At 42.0% G+C, this 27,500-nt stretch overlaps 5 protein-coding genes across 7 annotated transcripts in view; 3 read left to right on the top strand and 2 right to left on the bottom strand.

Annotated features, from left to right (window-relative positions):
- gabpb2a (GA binding protein transcription factor subunit beta 2a) overlaps positions 1–4,939 on the bottom strand; it is a 10,042-nt gene extending 5,103 nt beyond the window's left edge. Inside the window, exons 1-3 of one of the 3 annotated variants that reach the window (XM_053334737.1) lie at positions 4,711–4,939; positions 1,301–1,408; positions 645–812 (exon numbers count right to left, since the gene is read on the bottom strand). In XM_053334737.1, the coding sequence (XP_053190712.1) occupies positions 645–812; positions 1,301–1,408 (276 nt within the window). In that variant the 5' untranslated portion in view covers positions 4,711–4,939. Of the gene's footprint in view, positions 1–644; positions 813–1,300; positions 1,419–3,575; positions 4,168–4,710 lie in introns of those variants that run through there. The other 2 variants (XM_053334736.1, XM_053334735.1) reach the window with 2 other exon arrangements.
- A 2,826-nt stretch (positions 4,940–7,765) lies between these two features.
- On the bottom strand, positions 7,766–9,190 carry mllt11 (MLLT11 transcription factor 7 cofactor). The gene is made up of 2 exons (XM_053334751.1): positions 9,025–9,190; positions 7,766–7,858 (listed from the first exon to the last, which is right to left on the bottom strand). The coding sequence occupies exons 1-2, from the start codon at positions 9,184–9,186 to the stop codon at positions 7,766–7,768; spliced, it is 255 nt and encodes an 84-aa protein (XP_053190726.1). The 5' UTR covers positions 9,187–9,190.
- A 6,065-nt stretch (positions 9,191–15,255) lies between these two features.
- Positions 15,256–17,127, top strand: LOC128374460 (tripartite motif-containing protein 16-like). Its single transcript, XM_053334734.1, has one exon. The coding sequence runs from the start codon at positions 15,256–15,258 to the stop codon at positions 16,915–16,917; it is 1,662 nt and encodes a 553-aa protein (XP_053190709.1). The 3' UTR covers positions 16,918–17,127.
- A 3,678-nt stretch (positions 17,128–20,805) lies between these two features.
- LOC128374517 (tripartite motif-containing protein 16-like) lies at positions 20,806–24,958 on the top strand. The gene is made up of 2 exons (XM_053334787.1): positions 20,806–22,471; positions 24,939–24,958. Exons 1-2 carry the CDS (start codon positions 20,812–20,814, stop codon positions 24,956–24,958), a joined length of 1,680 nt encoding a protein of 559 aa, XP_053190762.1. The 5' UTR covers positions 20,806–20,811.
- cdc42se1 (CDC42 small effector 1) overlaps positions 24,324–27,500 on the top strand; it is a 35,342-nt gene continuing 32,165 nt past the window's right edge. Inside the window, exon 1 of the mRNA XM_053334747.1 lies at positions 24,324–24,453. The gene's annotated coding sequence lies outside the window, so the exon portion shown is untranslated. The remainder of the gene's footprint in view (positions 24,454–27,500) is intronic.

Raw genomic sequence — 27,500 nt, 5'->3', positions numbered from 1 at the left:
AGTAAAAAGAGCGGGAAACATTTAGAAACTCTGATCTTAATCTTTCTCATGTCAGTAAATCGTGGTGTTCACTGTTGCCATGACAACAAAGGTTTCATATCTTTATCTGTTGTCCTCGAGTCAAGGAAGGAGGGAGGGAGGAAAGGAAAGAAGGGAAGGAGGAAGGAGGGAGGAAGAAAGGGAGAGAAGGAAGGAAGGACGGAGGAAAGAAGAAAGGAAGGAAGGAAAGAGGAAAGACGGAAGGAAAGAAAGGAGGGAGGGAGAAAGGAAGGGAGGAAGGAAAGGAAGGAGGGAGGGAGGAAGGAAGGAAAGGAAGGAGGGAGGGTGGAAGGGAGGAATGGAAAGGAAGGAGGGAGGGAGGAAGGAAGGAAGGAAGGAAAGGAGGAAAGGAGGAAGGAAAGAAGGGCAGAGTAAAGAAGGAAGGGAGGAAGGGAGGAAGGTAGGAAGGAGGAAAGAAGGAGGGAGGGAGGAAGGGAGGGAAGAACAAAAGAGGGAGGGAGGAAGAAATGAATCTCTGATATAACTATTGGCTCATTGATCAGCTGATCGGTCAGCTGATGGGACGGCTCATTGATCAGCTGATCAGACGGCTCATTGATCAGCTGATCGGTCAGCTGATGGATCAGCTGATGTGAGGCTCTCACCCGGACCAGCAGCTCTACGATGATGGCGTGGCCCTCGGCGGCCGCCATGTGCAGCGGCGTGCGGTCCACCTTGGTCCGAGCGTCTCTGCTGACGCCGGCTCGCAGCAACACGTCAGCTGTGGAGTAATGACCATGCTGAGCAGCCAGGTGGAGCGGAGACGTGCCCAGCTACACACACACACACACACACACACACACAGAGATACACACACACACACACACACACAGAGACACACACACACACACAGACACACACACACACACACACACACACACACACACAGAGACACACACACACACACACACACACACACACACACACACAGAGACAGAGACACACACACACACACACACACACAGATACACACACACACACACACAGAGAGAGAGACACACACACACACACAAACACACACAAACACACACACACAAACACACACACACACACAGAGAGATACACACACAGAGAGATACACACACACACACACAGATCAGTAACAGGTGGTTGGTAACATTTACAGTAACGTGCACTGTGCCCAGTAACGTGCACAGTGCACAGTAACGTGCACAGTAACGTGCACAGTAACGTGCACAGTAACGTGCACAGTAACGTGCACAGTAACGTGCACAGTAACGTGCACTGTGCTGTGTCTCACCCAGTCGGTGGTGAAGGGCGCTCCGTTGGCCATCAGGTTTCTGACTTCATCGTCTTGTCCTTTACGAGCCGCCTCCAGCAGACGCTTCCCCAGGTCCACCAGAGACATCTGAGACATAACATACCATCATTAAGACCCTCACAGACCCTCACCCTCACAGACGCTTCCCCAGGTCCACCAGAGACATCTGAGACATAACATACCATCATTAAGACCCTCACAGACCCTCACCCTCACAGACGCTTCCCCAGGTCCACCAGAGACATCTGAGACACAACACAACGTCAATAACCCACCAACCCTGACCCTCACTTATGGAGCTTTTCCACTACACAGTTCCAGCATGACTCGACTCTGTTTCTCTGCTCCTCCATCAGGGATAGTATCTGGTACCTGGTACCTGCTGGTGTTTTAGTATCTGCTCTGCTGAGGCTCCAAGCGAGCCGAGCAGATACTGAATGTGACGCCAACAGAATGCGGCCACTGATTGGTCAGAGAGTCACTGAGTCATGAGCCGTCCCACACCCGGCATTTTTAAATACCAACAACAGCGTTTCAGTCATTCAGTAATTTTCTTGCTTTGTGTGAGACAGAAAGCCAGATACAGCAGCAAGTACACCATCGCCTCCATTGTTTCTGTCGCGTATAAAACAAAGTCAAGGCAGTTTCGCGGAGCCGTTGCTATGACGACCCTCCTCACGTTGAGTAGGTCCCTTTTTGTAACGGAAAAGGTTCCTGGAGCCGTGTCGAGCCGAGTAGTGCTGGAACTGTGTTGTGGAAAAGCTCCATAACCCACTAACACTAACCCTAACCCTCACAGACCCTAACCCAGACCCTCACCCTCACCCACCCTCCAACAACATCTGTTTCTATCACATCATACATCACTGACAGGAACAACTAAACATCTCACTTCATATTAAACAGGAACATAAAGATAGAAATAACTCCAGGTGTGAGGACATGGACACTCAACTCCTATCATCAGTACATCATCATAATAATAATATTAATGTTAATAATAATAATAATAATAATACTAATAATGTTAGTAATGAAAAGAAGCTGCTGATCAAACGTCTCAGTGATCCAGTAACAGTCTGATTCTGTCTTGTGTTTAACTTTAATAGTTTTTAACATTTCTAATCAAGCTGCTGATTTCATGTTTGTTCATTTATGTTTTATTATAAAGGAAACGTCGTGTTCTCAACATCTACTAAGAAATATATTGATTATTATATCAATGTAAAGATATGAGACTAGATATCGTTGTTATATTTGATACAGCAGAAGAGTCTTATCCTTACTGTAATATGATGTCATTATGTGAATTTACCAGACTGTTTTATTATTGATCTTTTATACCAACATTACTGATGATGATCTAACATGTGGCTCAGCTCTGTCTACACATAACCCTGATTAGAAGATTCATTCATAAAACTAGAAACAGTCAAACTTCATCTACAACTTCATTATCAGACTTTAAACCAACCTGCATGTTTATTTATTCACTACTGTTCTTCCTCACTTCTTTTATATTACTGTGAACAAGTGAAAACAGTTTGGAGACATAAGACTAAATGTTTTTATGGCTGTCTGAGTCTGCAGGGAAGCTAAAGGCTGTGTGTCCATAATCGGACAAACACACAGTTTAATCTCTAATGAGTCAGTTTGAATGTGTGTGTTTTATGAGGAGTCTGGTAGATAACACAGCTGCTGGTCGTGTTTAATACTTTAAACTGTCTCTTTCTACACGCGACTTAAAAACATGTTTATTAACTAAATCTCTGTGTGTCCGATAATGGAATCAGTGTTCAGCGCGATGAAACTAAACTTAAATAAGATCAGAGTTTGTAGTTTAGTTGTTTTTAGGACTTTTAACTTCAGTCTGTTTGTGTTTGTTTGTGTTTAAACTGGAAACTATTGTTTGTTTTAATGAGCAAAGAGTCCGCGGCTAGCCCCGTTAGCACGGCGAGCTGTCCGATAATGGAACTCAGCCTGTTAACATTGGCTGTGGTTGCGACACAGCGGAGAGAGACGAAGCTTTTCTGTCCGCGGCCGAGGAGCCATTTTACCCGCCATCAACACGCCATGGCCCGCGTGCCCCGCATTCTCTGCGCGTGCAGCCTCACGCGCCACGTCCCGCACCGAATCATTTACGGTAACACCGACAGGAAACCGTTTGATATTAAGTTGTTGGTTTTCCGGAGGAAGTCACTCAGAAATTTCCTATTTTACACGCGGAGAAAAAACTACTTCCACATCCGGTTACCTTGTTTCTGCAGGCGCGCGCTCAGTGAGCTCTTCCTCACGCTGCTCCGGTGCTGCCGGTGTTCTGTGTGTCCGGTGAGCGCGTGAAGACAGAAAATGGCGTTTTATTCCACCGGAGCTTCTTACCGTTCAGGCTCGTGAGGATCCAGCCGGGGCGCGCGCTCTGCTAGTTAGCAAGCTAGCGGCTAATCAGGCAAACGGCTGCGCGTGCTCCGGTCCGCGTGCTGCTGGTCTGTGCGGGGCGCTGCGGATCTGTGTGCGGTGAGTACTGCCCGGTCCGTGCGGGGCTAACGTGTCTGTCCGGTAAACATCGTTAGAGCAGTAACAGCGTGTCTCCAACGGTTGTTTACGGTGGAAAGTTACCGAGCAGCGACGGGCACGCGCCCGGATGTTGTGGGTGCAGCCTTCACAATAAGAGCGTGAAACGTTACATCTGATTACATGTAAAATTTAAGACGTTCAATAATTATTTCACAGTAATCTGATCAGTTATTAGTCTGATCCTGTCAGAGTGAACAATATCTGTGTGTAAGTTTTTGTATCTTGATCTAGCTTTATTAAATATTTCCTCCAAAGGAATATAAAACAACTAAGCAACTGTCCAATTAGTCACTGATTTGTTGTCCATCATTTCAGCTTTGTATTTATTTGGGCAACATGGTTTAAATTATTATCACAATATCAGACAGGATTGAGTTTTGTGTTTTATGTTCAGATTGTTTGGAAGTAAACACAACATAACAGGAAAGGAAGAATTCACGTGTTAATAAAAGAGACTCAGCTCATTTAATCAAACAGAACATTTAATTTGGAGATTAAAAGCTTCTGACTGGTGAAGATGTCGATGCTGCAGCTCGTTATAGGTTTTATTATACCATCAATACTAATATTGCTGCTGTGCTGTCAATGTCACAATTATTATATTTTATTATATATTTCTACTATTAATGGTATTGTTTTTCGTACTTATTTATTATTATTGATGCTCATAAATGAATATCTGATGTTATGGTATTTTATGTTGAAAGTCCAGACAGGAAATGATGCCGTAACTGTGTTTAGCTTGATGCGGGTGTTTAGCAGCTAGTTGTTAGCCGTTAGCATGCAGACTGTTAGTGACAATCGCGGTTTTTTACCTTTTTTCTCTCGTGGTTTCCCGCCTGTTCAGCACGCGACGTCACGTCTCCTGACGTAAAGGTAACGTGTGCAGGTGTTCGCGTGGTGGGAAAGATTAATAAAAGTCTTATTTTAGTGTTTTCTGAGCTTCAAAGATGGCGGCTGCTCCGGAGCTGGAAGCCACAGGTTAACCTTCCTGTGGGCGGGACTTCTGAATGCGCGCCAAACCGACCCCGGGTCAGCGCGGCCCCGCTGAGCTTCTATGTGACGTCACCAGCAGCCGAGCTCAGGCTGGTCTGAGATCAGCCGTTAGGTCCGCTGCTGGCCGCCATCTTGTTTTACTGACAAACTGCTGAAAACACAAGAATTAAACTCAGATGTTGTTGGCGCCAAAATACCGATTATTTAAATCTGAGTTAACAAATTAAACATTTACATAAACATGTACAGTAAGCATTTACTTCTAACAGGAACTTTGACTTTTAATTAATCTGCTTTTATTTCTGTTTAATGTTCGTTTAGTAATGTTTTATAATGATGTTTTTACCTTTGAACTCTTAGTTTTATATTAAAACATTCAGGCTGATGTTTGTTCTGTTTGTGACAGTAAATGATGTTTATGTGATTTTTGCATCAGTGTGATGAAACATGTGTGATATCATCTCTGAGACATAAATACCAACACATATAAATCTGACCTGAGCTCAGTTCAGGTTATTAAACACCAGATCAGACTCTACTAACACTGTTATTACATCACATATATGTTTATTAGACTCTCAGCTGTGAGGAATGATTCATAAACAGATCATTTATAACTTTTATATGTTTATTAGTTTGTTTATAAGTTGATCAAACTGTTTAAACCAAACAAACTGATTATTGATCATTGTTGGCAGATTAATTGATAATGGAAGTAATAATTCATTGCAGCCTCACTAAACATCATGTTAGTATATATTATATTATATTATATTATATCCACTATTTCTTTATTGTTTTCCAGAGTCATGATGTGATGTGAAACTTCAACATTAAGATTTTTGTGCTTAAACATTTAAATTTTATTTCAAACTGAAAACATTGAGTTAGTTTTTAATGTTAATAACAATAATCAGTTGAGTTATTTTATTAATGATGTATTTACTATATTATCTGTTTTAATGTTTTTGTGAATTTAACTTTTAACTCAAAATGGAATAAAAACTAAATCTAAACATGTTATTTGTTTTATAATTTATTAATTCTGATTGTATTATGTATGTATATTATTTATTATATATTTGACTTTATGTTGGGATTATTATCTGTGGTTAAAATGATTGATTGTTTTTATGTTATAATTGTTCTCAGTTTGTATGAGTGAAATGTTTCTAATAAAAATAAAGATTAATTTCTGTTATAAAGCTTCCAGTTGATTCTTTCATTGGACCAGAATCAGCTGATCAGTGTGTTGATAGACTGAGACATTACTACAACTCCCATGATGCTTTGGGCCAGACTTTAAAACACTATAAATGTTTCCAGTCATAGTTTAATAACCTGACGGAGATGATCAGCTGACTCTTCTGATTTTAATATATTACAGTTTCATCTGCTCTGACAGAGAATGACCCACATGAATGTTAATCCTTTTATTATTATTATTATTATTATTAATAATAATAATAATAACTGGTTTTATCCTACTAAACATGTTCATACGTTAGTTCAGTTTGACCCTCATACTCCACCGTACACACACAGGAAGTACTAGTACCTCTAACAGTACTACAGTAAAGTACTAGTACTACTAACAGTACTACAGTAAAGTACTAGTACCTCTAACAGTACTACAGTAAAGTACTAGTACCTCTAACAGTACTACAGTATAGTACAAGTACTACTAACAGTACTACAGTAAAGTACTAGTACTACTAACAGTACTACAGTATAGTACTAGTACTACTAACAGTACTACAGTAAAGTACTAGTACCTCTAACAATACTACAGTAAAGTACTAGTACCTCTAACAGTACTACAGTATAGTACAAGTACTACTAACAGTACTACAGTAAAGTACTAGTACTACTAACAGTACTACAGTAAAGTACTAGTACCTCTAACTGTACTACAGTAAAGTACTAGTACCTTTAACAGTACTACAGTAGAGTACTAGTACCTCTAACTGTACTACAGTAAAGTACTAGTACCTCTAACTGTACTACAGTAAAGTACTAGTACTACTAATAGTACTACAGTATAGTACTAGTACTACTAACTGTACTACAGTAAAGTACTAGTACCTCTAACTGTACTACAGTAAAGTACTAGTACTACTAATAGTACTACAGTATAGTACTAGTACTACTAACTGTACTACAGTAAAGTACTAGTACCTCTAACTGTACTACAGTAAAGTACTAGTACCTCTAACTGTACTACAGTAAAGTACTAGTACCTCTAACTGTACTACAGTATAGTACTAGTACTACTAACTGTACTACAGTAAAGTACTAGTACCTCTAACTGTACTACAGTAAAGTACTAGTACTACTAATAGTACTATAGTAGTGAATAATGAGCCTTTGAGGCGTTTCAGGTTTTAATCAGTTTATTGATCAGTTATCAGACGACTCGGCTTCAGGTTGAGGCCCGCTCAGTGAAACAGCTCATAAATTATAACGTTAAATAATAATACTTAAATAAAGCAGCTCAGGAGGAAAGGAAGAAAGAAAGAAAGAAAAGGCACAGATGGATAAAATAAATATATTAAATGTAGTTAATGGAAACATTTCTGATCTGAACTTAATTTATAAAGTGACGTTTTCACACATTAAACACGAAGCTTCAATCCAGCTTCACTCAGGTCTACAGTCAGAGGGTCAAAGGTCAGGGGTCAGAGGTCAGGACAGGTGAGGCTGGTCAGGGGTCAGAGATCAGGGGTCAGGTGAGGCTGGTCAGAGGTCAGGGGTCAGAGATCAGGGGTCAGGTGAGGCTGGTCAGGGGTCAGAGGTCAGGGGTCAGAGGTCAGGGGTCAGGTGATGGTGAGGCTGGTCAGGGGTCAGAGGTCAGGGGTCAGGTGATGGTGCGTTTCAGAGCCGCAGGTTGAGGTCGGCCAGCAGAGCGTCGACGTCACAGAGAGGAGCTCTCCAGAAGTTAAAGGAGGAGAACTCAGAGAATTCCTCCTGCAGGAAGAAGAAGAAGAAGAAGTTAGAGTAACCAGTAAAGTAACCAAACCTGACTGTGGATTGGCCGAGTTAGCCACTGAGCTAGCAGTGGAGCTAGCCGACGAGCTAGAAGCTGAATTAGCCACGAGTTAGCCGACAAGCTAGCAGCTGAGTAAGCCGCCGAGTTAGCCGCCGAGCTAGCAGCAGAAAGCTCTCAGATGTAGCGTCCATGTTTCTGGTAGAGGTGGTGACTTTGATTGACAGATGATACTTGGGAGGGGGCGGGGCTTCAGCGGACTCGGAGGCCACGCCCACAGCGTTTGGTAGCTGAGAAAGAGGCTGATTTTTACACAACTTTGAAGCCTAATTTCATAAATTTGGTGATTTTTTTAATCATTCAAATTTTGCAGGGTGGTTAACAACCATAGACTGTATAAAAGAAATGGACGTAACATCCGTGACGTCACCCATTGGTTTGTGGACTGCTGCTCGGAAGCCAATAGTATCGAATCTAGGCAGCGGCCATCTTGAAAATTTCAGGTGCATGATGGGAAAAAATGAACACGGATTCTACTTATATGGGCATGAGGCGGGACCAATGGCGAAGGGGTGAGGTTGCTATGGTTACGAGGGCTGGATCTTGAGGACATTGGTCAATCAACCTGTCAATCAGGACGTAGCCACGCCCTAATGCATACCCTGCTTTATCGTCACATATAAAATCAGGGAGGCCAAAATGTCCCAAATGAACATCATACTGCATTGAAGAAGGCTTTAAACTAGCGATTGAGACCATAAACACATTTTGAAAACGTTTACTGAGGTTAGAAATCAAGTGAGAAGTTGGTGAATTCTCCATTGACTTGTATAGAGACGGTCGCCCCCTGGTGGCCTTTTGATAGAATGCAGCTCTAAGTTACTTCTCCATTGACTTGTATAGAGACGGTCGCCCCCTGGTGGCCTTTTGATAGAATGCAGCTCCAAGTTACTTCCTGGTTGGCCTCATTTCAGAGGACAGGAACTCCCCGCCTGTTAACAACACACTTTTCTGTAGTATGTCAAACTCAGAACACATATTTATTCTTACTTTAAAGCTCAATAATCAAAGCATCTCACATCCAGTCGGTCAGTATAAACACTATGTTCCTTATTATAATAATAATAGTAATATTAAACGTATTCACCGCTTCGTCCTGATTCCTCCGTTTGAACATCTTGTCCTTTCCTTTGCCGCTATTGGCCGCCTGCGGTCCAATCAGATCCTCCAGCTCCGACAGGTCCAGCTCTGGGATTGGCTGCCTCCAGAACAGGAAGGAGTCGTACTGGCTGCTTGATTTCTCCATCATGTTTCAACCTGGGGTCAAACAGACACACTGGTGATGTCACTGATGATGTCACTGGTGACGTCACTGATGATGTCACAGCTGAATCTGGATGTTATTGGAAGGAAGGAAAGAAGGGAGGAAGGAAGGAAGGAAGGAAGAAAGGAAAAGAAGGAAGGAAGGAAGGAATGAAGAAAGGAGGGAAGGGAGGAATAAAGGAAGGAAGGAAAGGAGTAAGGAGGGAAGGAAGGAAAGAAAGGAGTAAGGAGGGATGGAGGAAAAGAGGAAGGAAGTAAAGAGAAGGAAGGAAGGAAAGGAGGAGGGAGGAAGGAAGGAAGGAGGGAGGAAAAAAGGAAGGAAAAGAGGAAGGAGAGAAGGAAGAAGGGAAGGAGGAAAAAAAGAAGAAAGTAAGGAGAGAAAGAAGGAGGGAAGGAAGGAGGAAAGAGGAAAGAAGGAAATAACAGACAGGGTCAATTTGACCCGGGAGGACGGAAGGAAGGAAGGAAGGAAGGAAGGAAGGAAGGAAGAAAGGAAGAAAGGAGAGAAGGAAGGAAGGAAGGAGAGAAGGAAGGATGGAAGGAAGGATGACAGGAGGGTTAATATATGTATATTTAATATTTACACCCTGATGATGTTCATGTAGTTGAATCTTTATATTTATGAGTTTATCTCTTCACGTTATTAACATACGACATCACACAGGAAACACAACTAACGGAGCAAAAACACAAACCCTTCAAAATAAAGGAACAAACTCTTATTACATGTTCAGCCCTTTATTTTGAAGAGTCAGTTCTGCAAACGGTTGACTTCCTGTCCTCCAGAAACTAAATCATTTACATTTCATATTAAACTCATTTCATTTAATCTCTCAACATGTTCAGAAGGTTTATATTTTATATTTTATATTTTATCTGAACGATGATTTAAAACCTGCTTTCATTTATAATAAACTTTTATCTGACAAAGATAGATCAGATTTAGATCTGCTAAATAACATCTTTATAATCTAAAAACAGAAAGTTATAGAGTCACATGTTTTTATATTTGATCTGAACGATGATTTTAAACCTGCTTTTATTTATAATAAACTTTTATCTGACAGCTAAATAATATCTTTATAATCTAAAAACAGAAAGTTATAGAGTCAAACTTTAAAATCAACAAATCAAATATAAATGATCCAACATGAAGAAGATTTAAAATGAAATATGAAGTTAAATAAAACCAGCTGAGTCACTTCTGACTGGATCTAAATATATATTATATATATATATATCTAAATATCTAAATATATAAGCAGCCGGTCACCAGATTAAAATGTTTCAACACTGACGGAAACATTACAGATAAATATAAGTAATAAATAAATATCACATGAATCTCATTTATTAACATTATAATGTAGGAAGTCTTTAACTTAACATTTATTATTTAATATTTTACCTTTTTATAGTGAAACTAATATTAATAATATTATAATTAATCATCATCACAAAGACAGCAGCAACCTTTATATTAATATATTTATAATTATACATTAGATAGTTATACATTAATAGATATTAATAGATTTATAGATGTATGAATACTATGTTTATATATATATTTATACATTTTTATATGATTTATAGATCCTGTGTTTATTAATATTTATCATTAATACATAGTGGATTAATATTAGTAGATAATGATATTTCTACATGTTTAGAGTATTAATATCTATTAATAGCTTTGAGCCTCATGTTTCAGTCCATCAGATATTTTTATGCTAAATGAGGTCAAGTCTGAAATACACCAGCTGATGACTCAGCAGCTCAAACTGCTTCACTACAGACATGCAATATATTATATAATACAATATATAATATATAATATAATATAATATATATCATGATGTAATGTTTCTAACAAAGACAGAACAGTAAAGATGTTAATGAGATGATGAAGCGATGGAGACAGGACGGGGCGTTGGCCCACTGATGCCCACCATTAAACCAGTTTATTAAAACCAGTTTATTAAAAACCAGTTTATTAAAACCAGTTTATTAAAACCAGTTTATTAAAAACCAGTTTATTAAAACCAGTTTATTAAAACCAGTTTATTAAAACCAGTTGAACACGATGAGCTGCAGACAGTCAGCAGAGCCGCAGCTGAATATTCACATTTAACGCGGTTTGTTCTGGTCGTCCATCATATTAAAGCTTTAAAGCTTTAAATCTTCTCATCGCTGTTAATTATAATTATTAATAAAACATTTAAAACATTTAAAACATTTAAAACCTGAAGCTGAAGCTGAATGAAGCAGATGTTACCTCCAGGCTTCAGGCTGCAGCTCTTTGTTCCTCTGCAGGTCTCTCTGTGTGCAGACGCGTCTGATGCTGCAGGTTAAATGCGATCTGCGCCTGCGTCAAGCTCACCTCACCACATCACCACTTCCTGTTGGCGCTGTCAAAGTAAAACTCCATCGCATTGATTATTATTGTCTTATTTTATTTTATTAAGTTTTTCTCCTCAGACGACAATTTCATCACCGATTAACTGTAGTACAGTTTGTAGTACTAGTACTTTACTGTAGTACTGTTTGAGGTACTAGTACTTTACTGTAGTACAGTTAGAGGTACTGTTAGAGGTACTAGTACTTTACTCTAGTACAGTTAGTAGTACTGTTAGAGGTACTAGTACTATACCGTAGTACTGTTAGAGGTACTAGTACTTTACTGTAGTACAGTTAGTAGTACAGTTAGAGGTACTAGTACTTTACTGTAGTACTGTTAGAGGTACTAGTACTTTACTGTAGTACAGTTAGAGGTACTGTACTGTAGTACAGTTAGAGGTACTTTACTGTAGTACAGTTTGAGGTACTTCAGATACATTTATTATGAAAGGTCTGTTTCCTGTATGTTTCAGACTCACTCAGTCAGCAGGTGGCTCCAGTTTAACTCTAAATGTTTCACAGCTGAAAAAAATACAATTTAAATCGAATCTGAATAAAAGAAATGTCAAGAATAATCAAACAATACTAATTATTGTTAATAATATATATATATTGTTGCTACGGTTACGGTTAGAGTTATATCACTATACAAAATCATTGTTGCATTTTTCACATTTAATATAATTCATTGATTTTTGTTCACCAATAACAGAAAGCATACAAACTAAATAATAAACTCTCCCTTCTCTCTGAACGCTTCATTAAGGTTAGGGTTAGGATTAGGGACAGGTGAAGTGTTTATGAATCATTTATGGTGCAGAAGTTTGGTATGGAGGTTAATTATGAGGCGATACTGTGAATTATAAGATAAGACAACAAAGCAGCAGGAAAGATTAACAGTAAAAAACCCAAATGCATAAAGTAAAAGAGAATAAAAGACATTTATCATTTCAAAGTAAAAGCTGAACTTCAGTCAGAATCAGCTGTAAAAGGAGAGTTTATGGACACAGTGTGTTGCGTCATGTGTGTGTGCAGCCAGCAGGCGGCGATGTTTGACTGATAAACTGTCTCACAGGGAGCAGAGGAGGAAACAACTAAAAAGAGTCCCATAGAGCAGCTGGAGGATGGACGGTGACCTGCAGAGAGACATGAGGACATCGGCGACAGGAAGCTGCTCGTTGGCTCGAGGGGAGCAAACCCTGTTTTGGTGTCGACTGACCACAAGTACCGAAACACAACCAGCCAAGAGACGGATCTCACATCAGGCCTCGTGGTTCCTGTTCTTCACCCGCATCCCATTTCCTCTCTCCTACTGTCCTCAGTCCCACAACATCAAACCTGATGCCTTGTCTCACCAGTTCCAGGGGGAAGTGGATTTTGCCACCGGGCCGGACTCTCGCCTCCTTGTTCCCTGTGTGGTCACCACCTTGACCTGGGAAGTGTGAGTAGTGGGTAAGGTCTGCCACTGTGGGTCAGTCTGAGCACAATGCTTGCCCCCCTGACTGCCTGTTTGTCCCTCCAGCTCTGAGGTCTGATGTGCTCCCCCCAAGTTCACCTGCCACCTGGGGATCTAGAGAACCCATGATGTCCTCTTCCAGCGGTTCTGCTGGGTCACCCTTGAACCAGAACCAGCACAAGCCGTCACGCCAGGCTCCTGCTGGCTTCCTGCAACCCCTCCTTGTGTCGCTTTACCCTGGGTCCCATATCTCTCTGGACTTCATCACAGTCCTTCCCCCATCTGATGGCAACAGGACCATCCTCACCGTCGTTGACTGTTTCAGCAAGATGGTCCACTTTGTGCCCCTTCACAAACTCCCCTCAGCGAAAGAGACTACCAGGTTGGTTCTCCTCAATGTCTTCTGGCTCCATGGCCAGATCAAGGACCCCAGATCAAGGACCCCAGATCAAGGACCCCAGATCAAGGACCCCAGATCAAGGACCGTAGATCAAGAACCCCAGATCAAGGACCCCAGATCAAGAACCCCAGATCAAGGACCCCAGATCAAGGACCCCAGATCAAGGACCCCAGATCAAGGACCGTAGATCAAGAACCCCAGATCAAGGACCCCAGATCAAGAACCCCAGATCAAGGACCCCAGATCAAGGACCCCAGATCAAGGACCCCAGATCAAGGACCCCAGATCAAGGACCCTAGATCAAGGACCCTAGATCAAGAACCCCAGATCAAGGACCCCTGATCAAGGACCCCAGATCACGTCCGTTTTCTGGAAGGAGTTCTGCCGTCAGCTCGGGTTCCACCATCAGTCTGTCCTCCGGGTTCCACCAGCAATCCAATAGCCAGACAGGGCACAAGAACCAAGAGATCGCACCACTAGCTCCTCGATTCATCAGGGTCTCACCTACTCTGTTCGCCACCTTATTGGCTCCAGCTGTTGTGGGGAGGGACCTCCAGTACCTAGTCGACTGGGAAGGGTACGGTCCCGATGAGAGATCCTGGATCCATGCTCGGCACATCTTGGACTCCTGCCTCTTCAGTGAAGTCTATCTGCGGCAGCCTGACCAGCCCACTAGGACCTCTGTGGACCTGCATTCCTTCATACCTGCCATAATATGCAACAAAGGTAAATACCAACTCTATCTGTGGTGTCTTGTGCTGGAACTGGGTTCTACCTCCACCCGTGACAATTACTTCACCTTTTCTACTGCAGAACAATCATTTTATCAAAGCTCTGCACATACGAGATGCTGAATTCAGTTAAATCAGAAGGAAAGAATGTGTTGATTCCACTAATAAGACATGAAGACATCAAAACAGTCATCAATCAAAAACTGAGTGTTACAGTTTTTACTAAAGCAAACTCATATTTGGGGAAAAACAACACTAAATTAAACACATGTAGAGTCCATCAAGTCCAGTTATAAAATGATTAAATTCTCACATTAAATCTCACATTCACCAACTTCTGTTTATAGGCTGAAAGTTGATATAATATTACCAGACTGGAATCTCTTCTCTCCCATCTTCCCCAAGTGACCTGAATGCAGCATCAGTGTGTCAACAAACTGACACAGTGTGAAATTACATATCATATATTTGGCTTGTTATGCATTATTTTTACACTGATGTGTTGGCACTTTTACTGCAGTAAAGCATCACAGTGCTTCTTCCACTGCTGAGCTTCACTTAATTAATTAAAGGATTAAAAAGAATAGAAACATTTTCTGATGAACATCTGAAACTGGAACCATATCTACAAATATGCGATTAATCGATCACGTCTTCATTTTCCTTCCTTTAATATTAATTTCCTGCAGGTCAGTTTAATTCTGAAGTTACAAACAATTATTTTTGTCTTGTCTTGTTTTAAGTTAACATGACAACAAGTGTTTTACAGCAAAATGTAAAACTCTTTAAATGATGAGCAGCTTTTAACTGAGACTTTACTGTAAATGAGGAAACACAGTTTGACTCCACAGTGCAGCTCCTTGTCTGATAACCGTCCCTGTTCTTTAAACACAACAAGCTCCACTCTGGGATCATATTTCCTTGTTCCCTCCCTTTAAATCTACAGTTTGAAAGTGGGTGTAACCAACATGTGACGCAGCACACAGCTGTCAGGCTGCATTCAGCAGAATCACGGAAGTTTAGTATCAGGAAGTGAAGCTCAGACAGTTGTTGCCTCTGAGAGCTGAAATGGCGCAGAAAGATCAACTGGACCAAGAAACTTTCTCCTGTTCGATCTGTCTGGATCTACTGAAGGATCCAGTGACTATTTCCTGTGGACACAGCTACTGTATGAGCTGTATAAAAGGATTCTGGGATGAAGAGGATCAGAAGAGGATCTACAGCTGCCCTCAGTGCAGACAGACCTTCAAACCGAGGCCTGTCCTGAAGAAAAGCACCATGTTAGCAGCTTTAGTGGAGCAGCTGAAGAAGACTGGACTCCAAGCTGCTCCTGCTGATCACTGCTATGCTGGACCTGAAGATGTGGCCTGTGATGTCTGCACTGGGAGGAAGCTGAAAGCCTTCAAGTCCTGTCTGACTTGCTCAGCCTCTTACTGTAAGAATCACCTCCAGCCTCACTTTGAATCAACCAAGTTAAAGAAACACAAGCTGGTGGAGCCTTTGCAGAAGCTCCAGGAGAACATCTGCTCTCGTCATGATGAGGTGAGGAAGATATTCTGTCGTACAGATAAGAAGTGTATCTGTTATCTGTGCACTATGGAGGATCATAGGGGCCACGACACAGTCCCAGCTGCAGCAGAAAGGACTGAGAGGCAGAGAGAGCTCGAGGTGAGTCGACTAAACATCCAGCAGAGAATCCAGGACAGAGAGAAAGATGTGAAGCTGCTTCAACAGAAGGTGGAGGCCGTCAGTCGCTCTGCTGATAAAGCAGTGGAGGACAGTGAGAAGATCTTCACTCAGCTGATCCGTCTCCTCCAGAAAAGAAGCTCTGATGTGAAGCAGCAGATCAGATCCCAGCAGGAAACTGAAGTGAGTGGAGTCAAAGAGCTTCAGGAGAAGCTGCAGCAGGAGATCACTGAGCTGAAGAGGAAAGACACTAAACTGAAGCAGCTCTCACACACAGAGGATCACAACCAGTTTCTACACAACTACCCCTCAGTGTCACAACTCAGTGAACCTACAGACTCATCCAGCATCAATATCCGTCCTCTGAGATACTTTGAGGATGTGACAGCAGCTGTGTCAGAGCTCAGAGATAAACTACAGGACATCCTGAGGGACAAATGTACAAACATCTCACTGAGAGAGACTGAAGTGGACGTTTTACTGTCAGAACCAGAACCCAAGACCAGAGCTGAGTTCCTAAAACATTCATGTAAAATCACTCTGGACCCGAATACAGCACATACATTTTTGTCATTATCTGAGGGGAACAGAAAAGCAGAACGAATGGATCAACGACAGTCTTATCCTCGTCACCCAGACAGGTTCACTAAATATTGGCAGGTCTTGAGTAGAGAGAGTCTGACTGGACGTTGTTACTGGGAGGTGAAGTGGAGAGGAGAAATAGTTGAGGTAGCAGTCGCATACAAGAATATCAGCAGAGTAGGGAATGAATCAGGATTTGGATTTAATGAAATATCTTTGTCTTTAATTTGTGACACTGACAGTTATAAATGTATGTTCAATGACATCGAAACTGCTGTCTCAGGTCCTCTTTCCTCCAGAGTCGGAGTGTACCTGGATCACAGAGCAGGTATTCTGTCCTTCTACAGCGTCACTAATACCATGACTCTCCTCCACAGAGTCCAGACCACATTCACTCAGCCTCTCTATGCTGGACTTTATGTTGGTAAAGAATCCACAGCTGAGTTGTGTAAACTGAAATAGACAGAAGTCATTTCAGACTAGGCATGGGCCGGTATGATGACCATAAGCAAAAATATCACGGTTTCACTGTAATGTGATTACAGCTCTAAAATGTTCCTAAAAGGAAGAAAAATAAAGACAGACATGTTAATTTAACCTGAATCTGTAATGAGGGTGTGAGGTGATACTCCACTCCCTTTCCACTTCCTGTCTTTGACCAGACAAAAAACGGATACCTTAGGAACGTATGACAGAAAGTTTGGCGGTTTCGGTTATCGTGACCTTTTCATATCGTGGTACACCTTGAACACGGTTATCATCCCATTCCTATTTCAGACTTCATGTGTCAGATGTTGTAATCCTTCATGTTTTTGTCTCCATGTTTCTGAGCTGCTCAGAGATCAGCTGACATGCTAATAGGGATATTCAACACTTTATTAACTTTATGTATGCATCGTTTATATAATCAGTTTCTTTAAATGTGACTTTTTCCTGTGTGTTTTTATCCATGGAGGCTCTCACTGCTCATCACCATGTTTCTAACCTTCACTGACATTTCTTCAGATGAAAATGTGAACTTCTCTTTGTTCTAAATGTTAGTTTCATGTTTGTATTGATGTATTTGTGTCTGTTGTTTCTGAAACAGAGAAAACAGCAGAACTTCCTTCATCACAGATATTTTGTTCTCATCACTTTGTAAATTCATAAAGAAATGTTCAATCAAACTGTAATGATCATGATAATAATCATTAATGATGTTCTTGTACATAGCTGACATTCTGGGTTACACTAACTGACTGTGTGGATGAAATCAATCTGAACATGAAATCATTGATCACACTTTACTGATTGGATGTGTCAACAATCTGAAGCTTCAATAATCAATAAAGATGATTTTTATCAACAGTGATCAAAGTGTTTTCTTCTCATTCAAAGCTTCTGGAGAAAATGTGAAACTACAATGAGAGTTTATTAGAGACAGTTCAGACTTCATGTCTTCAGGCTGAACCACTTAAATATGTCCTTATTATTACATTTATATCTATTTATTCAAATATTATACTTCATAACGGTTGGTTGGTTGGTTAGTGTGTCATCCAGCTTACATGGATTTACCAACAATGAACAGAAACAAAGAACTTCTGCACCAAACTCTACAAACAAAATGAGCCACACAAAAGGTTAAACTTCCTGAATCCCAGCTGGAGTTTCTTATAATCCAGAAAAGACTCATCAGAAATGAAGGATTTAAGAATCAAAGTTAAAGTTAAACTCAGAATCAAAGAGCCACCTGCCAGATTAACCTCATCGAGCCTGATTCACTGAAAAGCACATGAAAAAACAAATAACTAGATGAAGACAATGCAAATTAAATCAAATCTGAATAAAGTAAATATCTAGAATAATCAAACCATACTAATATTATATATATACATATATATATATATATATTACTGCTAATTTGAGAGGAGTAAAAACAGCTTGAACACTTTTGTTCTGATAATGTTATCATTTCAAAGTAAAAGTTGAACTTCAGTCAGAATCAGCTGTAAAAGGAGAGTTTATGGACACAGTGTGTTGCGTCATGTGTGTGTGCAGCCAGCAGGGGGCGATGTTTGACTGATAAACTGTCTCACAGGGAGCAGAGGAGGAAACAACTAAAAAGAGTCCCATAGAGCAGCTGGAGGATGGACGGTGACCTGCAGAGAGAAATGAGGACATCGGCGACAGGAAGCTGCTCGTTGGCTCGAGGGGAACAAACCCTGTTTTGTTGTCGACTGACCACAAGTACCGAAACACAACCAGCCAAGAGACGGATCTCACATCAGGCCTCGTGGTTCCTGTTCTTCACCCGCATCCCATTTCCTCTCTCCTACTGTCCTCAGTCCCACAACATCAAACCTGATGCCTTGTCTCACCAGTTCCAGGAGGAAGTGGACTCTGCCACCGGGACCGACTCCCTCCTCCTTGTTCCCTGTGTGGTCTGATGCGCTCCCCCCAAGTTCACCTGCCACCTGGGGATCTAGAGAACCCATGATGTCCTCTTCCAGCGGTTCTGGTGGGCCACCCTTGAACCACATCCAGCACAAGCCGTCACGCCAGGCTCCTGCTGGCTTCCTGCAACCCCTCCTTGTGTCGCTTTACCCTGGGTCCCATATCTCTCTGGACTTCATCACAGTCCTTCCCCCATCTGATGGCAACAGGACCATCCTCACCGTTGTTGACTGTTTCAGCAAGATGGTCCACTTTGTGCCCCTTCACAAACTCCCCTCAGCCAAAGAGACTACCAGGTTGGTACTCCTCAATATCTTCTGGCTCCATGGCCAGATCAAGGACCCCAGATCAAGGACCCCAGATCAAGGACCCCAGATCATGGACCCCAGATCACGTCCGTTTTCTGTAAGGTGTTCTGCCGTCAGCTCGGGTTCCACCATCAGTCTGTCCTCCGGGTTCCACCAGCAATCCAATAGCCAGACAGGTCACAAGAACCAAGAGATCGCACCACCAGCTCCTCGATTCATCAGGGTCTCACCTACTCTGTTCGCCACCTCATTGCCTCCAGCTGTTGTGGGAGGGGCCTCCAGTACCTAGTCGACTGGGAAGGGTACGGTCCCGATGAGAGATCCTGGATCCCTGCTCGGCACATCTTGGACTCCCGCCTCTTCAGTGAGGTCTATCTGCGGCAGCCTGACCAGCCCACTAGGACCTCTGTGGACCTGCATTCCTTCATACCTGCCATAATATGCAACAAAGGTAAATACCAACTCTATCTGTGGTGTCTTGTGCTGGAACTGGGTTTTACCTCCACCCGTGACAATTACTTCACCTTTTCTACTGCAGAACAATCATTTTATCAAATCTCTGCACATACGAGATGCTGAATTCAGTTAAATCAGAAGGAAAGAATGTGTTGATTCCACTAATAAGACATGAGGACATCAAAACAGTCATGAATCAAAGACTGAGTGTTACAGTTTTTACTCAAGCAAACTCATATTTGGGGAAAAACAACACTAAATTAAACACATGTAGAGTCCATCAAGTCCAGTTATAAAATGATTAAATTATAAACTGATCATATAAATGGTCTCATGTATTTCTCTGCTAGTCACTCAGATTTCAGGAAGTCAGAGAAATCAAATCTCACATTCACCAACTTCTGTTTATAGGCTGAAAGTTGATATAATATTTGCAGACTGGAAGCTCTTCTCTCCCATCTTCCCCATGTGACCTGAATGCAGCATCAGCGTGTCAACAAACTGACACAGTGTGAAATTACATATCATATATTTGGCTTGTTATGCATTATTTTTACGCTGATGTTTTGGCACTTTTACTGCAGTAAAGCATCACAGTGCTTCTTCCACTGCTGAGCTTCACTTAATTAATTAAAGTATTAAAAAGAATAGAAACATTTTCTGATGAACATCTGAAACTGGAACCATATCTACGAATATGCGAGTAATCGATCACGTCTTCATTTTCCTTCCTTTAATATTAATTTCCTGCAGGTCAGTTTAATTCTGAAGTTACAAACAATTATTTTTGTCTTGTCTTGTTTTAAGTTGACATGAGAACAAGTGTTTTACAGCAAAATGTAAAACTCTTTAAATGATGAGCAGCTTTTAACTGAGACTTTACTGTAAATGAGGAAACACAGTTTGACTCCACAGTGCAGCTCCTTGTCTGATAACCGTCCCTGTTCTTTAAACACGACAAGCTCCACTCTGGGATCATATTTCCTTGTTCCCTCCCTTTAAATCTACAGTTTGAAAGTGGGTGTAACCAACATGTGACGCAGCACAGACCTGTCAGGCTGCATTCACTGCAGAATCACATGTTAAGATCAAAGTCCAAACGTATTAAACTTATCAGGAAGTGAAGCTCAGACAGTCGTTGCCACTGAGAGCTGAAATGGCGCAGAAAGATCAACTGGACCAAGAAACTTTCTCTTGTTCGATCTGTCTGGATCTACTGAAGGATCCAGTGACTATTTCCTGTGGACACAGCTACTGTATGAGCTGTATTAAAGGATTCTGGGATGGAGAGGATCAGAGGAAGATCTACAGCTGCCCTCAGTGCAGACAGATCTTCACACCGAGGCCTGTCCTGAAGAAAAACACCATGTTAGCAGCTTTAGTGGAGCAGCTGAAGAAGACTGGACTCCAAGCTGCTCCTGCTGATCACTGCTATGCTGGACCTGAAGATGTGGCCTGTGATGTCTGCACTGGGAGGAAGCTGAAAGCCTTCAAGTCCTGTCTGACATGTTCAGCCTCTTACTGTGAGAATCACCTCCAGTCTCACTTTGAATCAACCAAATTAAAGAAACACAAGCTGGTGGAGCCCTCGGAGAAGCTCCAGGAGAACATCTGCTCTCTTCATGATGAGGTGATGAAGATGTTCTGTCGTACTGATCAGCAGATTATCTGTTATCTCTGCTCTGTGGATGAACATAAAGGCCACGACACAGTCTCAGCTGCAGCAGAAATAACTGAGAGGCAGAGAGAGCTCGAGGTGAGTCGACTAAACATCCAGCAGAGAATCCAGGACAGAGAGAAAGATGTGAAGCTGCTTCAACAGGAGGTGGAGGCCGTCAGTCGCTTTGCTGATAAAGCCGTGGAGGACAGTGAGAAGATCTTCACTCAGCTGATCCGTCTCCTCCAGGAAAGAAGCTCTGATGTGAAGCAGCAGATCAGATCCCAGCAGGAAACTGAAGTGAGTGGAGTCAAAGAGCTTCAGGAGAAGCTGCAGCAGGAGATCACTGAGCTGAAGAGGAAAGACGCTGAACTGAAGCAGCTCTCACACACAGAGGATCACAACCAGTTTCTACACAACTACCCCTCAGTGTCACAACTCAGTGAACCTACAGACTCATCCAGCATCAATATCCGTCCTCGGAGAGACTTTGAGGATGTGACAGCAGCTGTGTCAAAGCTCAGAGATAAACTACAGGACATCCTGAGGGACAAATGGACAAACATCTCACTGACAGAGACAGAAGTGAAGGTTCCAATGCCACGACCAGAACCAGAACCCAAGACCAGAGCTCAGTTCTTAAAATATTCACGTAAAATCACTCTGGATCCAAACACTGCACACACATTTTTGTCATTATCTGAGGGGAACAGAAAAGCCGAACGAATGGATCAACGACAGTCTTATCCTCGTCACCCAGACAGATTCACTAAATATTGGCAGGTCCTGAGTAGACAGAGTCTGACTGGACGTTGTTACTGGGAGGTGAAGTGGAGTGGAGAAGGAGCAGCAGCGGAGGTAGCAGTCGCATACGAGGATATCAACAGAGCAGGAGGTGAATCTGGATTTGGTTTTAATAACAAATCTTGGTCTTTAGTTTGTGACACTGATGATCCTACATTTTGCTTCAACCATATCAAAATTCCCGTCTCAAGTCCTCTTTCCTCCAGAATCGGAGTGTACCTGGATCACAGTGCAGGTATTCTGTCCTTCTACAGCGTCACTAATACCATGACTCTCCTCCACAGAGTCCAGACCACATTCACTCAGCCTCTCCATGCTGGACTTTATGTTGCTAAAGAATCCACAGCTGAGTTGTGTAAACTGAAATAGACAGAAGTCATTTCAGACTAGGCATGGGCCGGTATGATGACCATAAGCAAAAATATCAGGGTTTCACTGTAATGTGATTACAGCTCTAAAATGTTCCTGAAAGGAAGAAAAATAAAGACAGACATGTTAATTTAACCTGAATCTGTAATGAGGGTGTGAGGTGATACTCCACTCCCTTTCCACTTCCTGTCTTTGACCAGACAAAAAACGGCTCATACCTTAGGAACGTATGACAGAAGGTTTGGCGGTTTCGGTTATCGTGACCTTTTCATATCGTGGTACACCTTGAACACGGTTATCATCCCATTCCTATTTCAGACTTCATGTGTCAGATGTTGTAATCCTTCATGTTTTTGTTTCCATGTTTCTGAGCTGCTCAGAGATCAGCTGACATGCTAATAATGATTCAACACTTTATTAACTTTATGTATGCATCGTTTATATAATCAGTTTCTTTAAATGTGACTTTTTCCTGTGTGTTTTTATCCATGGAGGCTCTCACTGCTCATCACCATGTTTTTAACCTTCACTGACATTTCTTCAGATGAAATGTGAACTTCTCTTTGTTCTAAATGTTAGTTTCATGTTTGTATTGATGTATTTGTGTCTGTTGTTTCTTAAACAGAGAAAACAGCAGAACTTCTTGTACATAGCTGACATTCTGGGTTAAACTAACTGACTGTGTGGATGAAGTCAATCTGAACATGAAATCATTGATCACACTTTACTGATTGGATGTGTCAACAATCTGAAGCTTCAATAATCAATAAAGATGATTTTATCAACAGTGATCAAAGTGTTTTCTTCTCATTCAAAGCTTCTGGAGAAAATGTGAAACTACAATGAGAGTTTATTAGAGACAGTTCAGACTTCATGTCTTCAGGCTGAACCACTTAAATATTTCCTTATTATTACATTTATATCTATTCATTCAAATATTATACTGCATAACGGTTGGTTGGTTGGTTAGTGTGTCCTCCAGCTTACATGGATTTACCAACAAAGAACAGAAACAAAGAACTTCTGCACCAAACTCTACAAACAAAATGAGCCACACAAAAGATTAAACTTCCTGAATCCCAGCTGGAGTTTCTTATAATCCAGAAAAGACTCATCAGAAATTAAGGATTTAAGAATCAAAGTCAAAGTTAAACTCAGAATCAAAGAGCCACCTGCCAGATTAACCTCATCGAGCCTGATTCACTGAAAAACTAAATATGATTTCAAAAGCACATAAAAAAACAAATAACTAGCTGAAGACAATGCAAATTAAATCAAATCTGAATAAAGGAAATATCTAGAATGTCAATAAAATAAAAGACAATTATTATAATTTCAAAGTATCCGACTAAGATCTGAACTTCAGTCAGAATCAGCTGTAAAAGGAGAGTTTATGGACTCAGTGTGCTGCGTCATGTGTGTGTTCAGCCAGCAGGCGGCGATGTTTGACTGATAAACTGTCTCACAGGGAGCAGAGGAGGAAAAAAATAAAAAGAGAAGCTGGAGGATGGATTTCCTGGTTGGAGCCACACCTCAGACAGAGAGAGACAGAGAGAGAGAGGGAGAGAGACAGAGAGAGAGACAGAGAGAGAGAGAGAGAGAGAGAGAGAGAGAGAGACAGAGAGAGAGAGAGTGAGAGAGACAGAGAGAGAGAGAGACAGAGAGAGACAGAAAGACAGAGACAGAAAGACAGAGAGAGAGAGACAGAGAGAGAGACAGAGAGAGAGAGAGTGAGAGAGACAGAGAGAGAGAGAGAGAGAGAGAGAGAGACAGAGAGAGAGAGAGAGACAGAGACAGAGAGAGAGAGAGGCAGAGAGAGAGAGACAGAGAGAGAGGCAGAGAGACAGAGAGAGAGAGAGAGAGAGAGAGAGAGAGAGAGAGAGAGAGAGAGCGAGCGAGCTGGTTAATGATCCCAGGCTGTACTTCTCATTCTGCTGCTGCTCTCATCGCCGGCTGATCGTCTCTCTGGTGAGTCTGCTGCTTTTAAACTGCTTCACACAGGAAGAGTTCAGCTGCTTTTAGCCTTTAACTGAATTCATTAACATCTAAACGTGTCAAGAGTTCAACCTCCAAACTGACTGAGAGGAAATCAGACTCTTTTTAAAATGACTTCATGTGACCGGCTGCCTGTTTGGAGAAGTTTAAGACTTTATTTAAAAGGTTTATTTAAAAGTACTTGTGGCCATGAAGGCAGCAGTGAATGGTAGTTTACAGCTGAATGATATTTAATGAATTAAGCAGAAGACATGCAGATGTTTTAATGAAGAGACTGGAGTGTGTGTCTGTGTGTGTGTGTGTGTGTGTGTGTGTGTGTGTGTGTGTGTGTGTGTGTGTGTGTGTGCTAATTGAGGTATAATTAAGGCCGTGTGAAGCGTTTGAATTATCTGTCTGGTGTTACGCTGTTTTCTGTGACCCGTCAAATCTTGTGACCTAATTTCTTTTTTATGTTTCAGTCTTTCAGTTTTGTGGGTAAATTCAGTTTCATGTAAACAGACACAAGATCATCATTTTCTAATCAGGTCACAGACTCTGTAACACCGGCTCCGTTTGCCTCTCTGTTAAAGTCGTCGTTTGGATCTCTTCTTAAAATCTTGGAAGTGGTTTGAATGTCTTCTGAACTTCATCTGAAGCCGCTTCACGTTTCATGTCTGTGTGTCCAGGGTGTGTTTAGCTTAGCTTAGCATAAAGACTGGAAGCAGAGGGAAACTGTTAGCCTAGCTTCACCAAAGGAAACAAACAGCTCTGCAGTGATTTATGGTAAATGTTCTGTTATGTCTGACCAATCAAAGCGTTTTTACATCACGTCTCATTCACACACTGTTGGCATAGCAACGGGAGCAGTTTGGGGTTAAGTGTCTTGCCCAAAGACACATCGACATGTGGAGGAGCCGGGAATCGAACCACTCTACCTGCTGATCCACAGCGTTTAACTTCCTGTTGATGTAAACCAAGGTGGTTCTGGATGCTGGTTGTGTATATAGTAGACTTGTAGTCAAGACTACACTGAGACCAAGACCAGAGAGTATCAAGACCAAGACCAAGACTAAGGGCGTATTCACACCTGCCTTGTTTGGTTCGGACCAAACCAAAAAAAATCGCTGGTGCGGACCTTTTGGGCTGGTGTGAACACAAACCATCGAACTCTGGAGCGGACCAAACAGTCGGACCGAGACCCAGTCGGAGAGGTGGTCTCGGTTCGCTTCCAAACGGACCCTGGAACCTGGAGCTTTTTGTCCAATGATTGAACGATCTTTGCACACATGTGGGTTTGTTGACAAATTCTGGTCCACTTGCGAAAAGCGCAATGTGAACAGAAACCGCACCAAACCAAACAAGAAACATTGTATTTTGTTCCGGACTAAATAAGCGGACCAAAGGACTTTCCTGGTGTGAATACGCCCTAAGACCAGTCAAGATCGAGACTGAGACCGAAAAACAAAATCAAAACCAGTTCCACCATATTTTGCCAAAGCACCAAACTGGTTCAGCTGCTGAGTATAAATATTAGATCTTATTATTTCAACTACAGAGACAGAGCAGGTCTTCATAACTTCATGACTTCATGTCTTCATGTCTTCATGTCTTCATGACTGAGGATTGACTCTGAGCTGACTGCTAACTAGTCCCAAAGTCAATCAATCAATCTTTATTTATAAATCCCAACAGAGTCATGTGAAGGCTCTTTCCACATAGAGCCCTAACCCTCAGAACCAGACTCAGAGTAGGAGAACATCTTTTAACAGGAAGAACCCTCAGAACCAGACTCAGAGTGGGAGAACATCTTTTAACAGGAAGAACCCTCAGAACCAGACTCAGAGTGGGAGAACATATTTTAACAGGAAGAACCCTCAGAACCAGACTCAGAGTGGGAGAACATCTTTTAACAGGAAGAACCCTCAGAACCAGACTCAGAGTGGGAGAACATCTTTTAACAGGAAGAACCCTCAGAACCAGACTCAGAGTGGGAGAACATCTTTTAACAGGAAGAACCCTCAGAACCAGACTCAGAGTGGGAGAACATCTGCCTGGACCGGTTGGAGTAGAGAGGAGAGAGAGGAAGGAGAGGAGAGAGGAGCCCAGTGCATCATGGGAGTCCCCCGGCAGTCTAAGCCTATAGCAGCATAAACTAGGAGCTGGAACCGGCCCGAACTATCAGCTTTATCACAAAGGAACGTTTGAAGCCTACTCTTAAACGTAGAGAGGGTTCTGCCCCCCGGAACCAATCTGGGAGATGGTTCCATCTTAAATGGAAAGTCATCTAACAAAACAACAAACCTCCAACAACTGTCTAATGAGGAAAAATGGAACTGATTTAAATTATAGATCATTAGTCGATGAAAACGTAACCCTAACCCTGAATAACACCAACATCACTGACATGCAGATATTATTCAAAGCTCAATGATGACCGCTCTGCCCGGTCCAAGACACAGCGAGACTGAGAGACCCGAGACAAGACCAAGACCAAGACCGAGACCATGAAAAAGTCTCGGGAACTACAAATCTAGTATCTGGTTGTGTACCTGTATTGTTGGGAGCAGGTCAGCAGGTGAGGTCATCGGTCGGCTGGTTTTGTGTCTTGAGGTTGTATCAGTTAAACGTGTTCAGATGTTTTCAGGCGAGACCGAGACCAAGACCAAGACCAAGACCAAGACCAAGACAAGACCAAGACAAGACCGAGACAAGACCAAGACAAGAGAAGACCATGAAAAAGTCTTGGGAACTACAAGTCTAGTATCTAGTTGTGTACCTCTGGTTGTGTACCTGGTTGTGTACCTCTGGTTGTGTACCTCTGGTTGTGTTCCTCTGGTTGTGTACCTCTGGTTGTGTACCTCTGGTTGTGTATCTCTGGTTGTGTACCTCTGGTTGTGTATCTCTGGTTGTGTACCTGGTTGTGTATCTCTGGTTGTGTACCGCTGGTTGTGTACCTCTGGTTGTGTATCTCTGGTTGTGTACCTCTGGTTGTGTACCTCTGGTTGTGTATCTCTGGTTGTGTACCTGGTTGTGTACCTCTG

Source organism: Scomber japonicus, chromosome 15, assembly GCF_027409825.1.
Source record: "Scomber japonicus isolate fScoJap1 chromosome 15, fScoJap1.pri, whole genome shotgun sequence".
Taxonomy (NCBI): domain Eukaryota; kingdom Metazoa; phylum Chordata; class Actinopteri; order Scombriformes; family Scombridae; genus Scomber; species Scomber japonicus.
The sequence above is the reverse complement of the archived record's forward strand: the minus strand, read 5'-3'. Positions and strand labels throughout refer to the sequence as shown.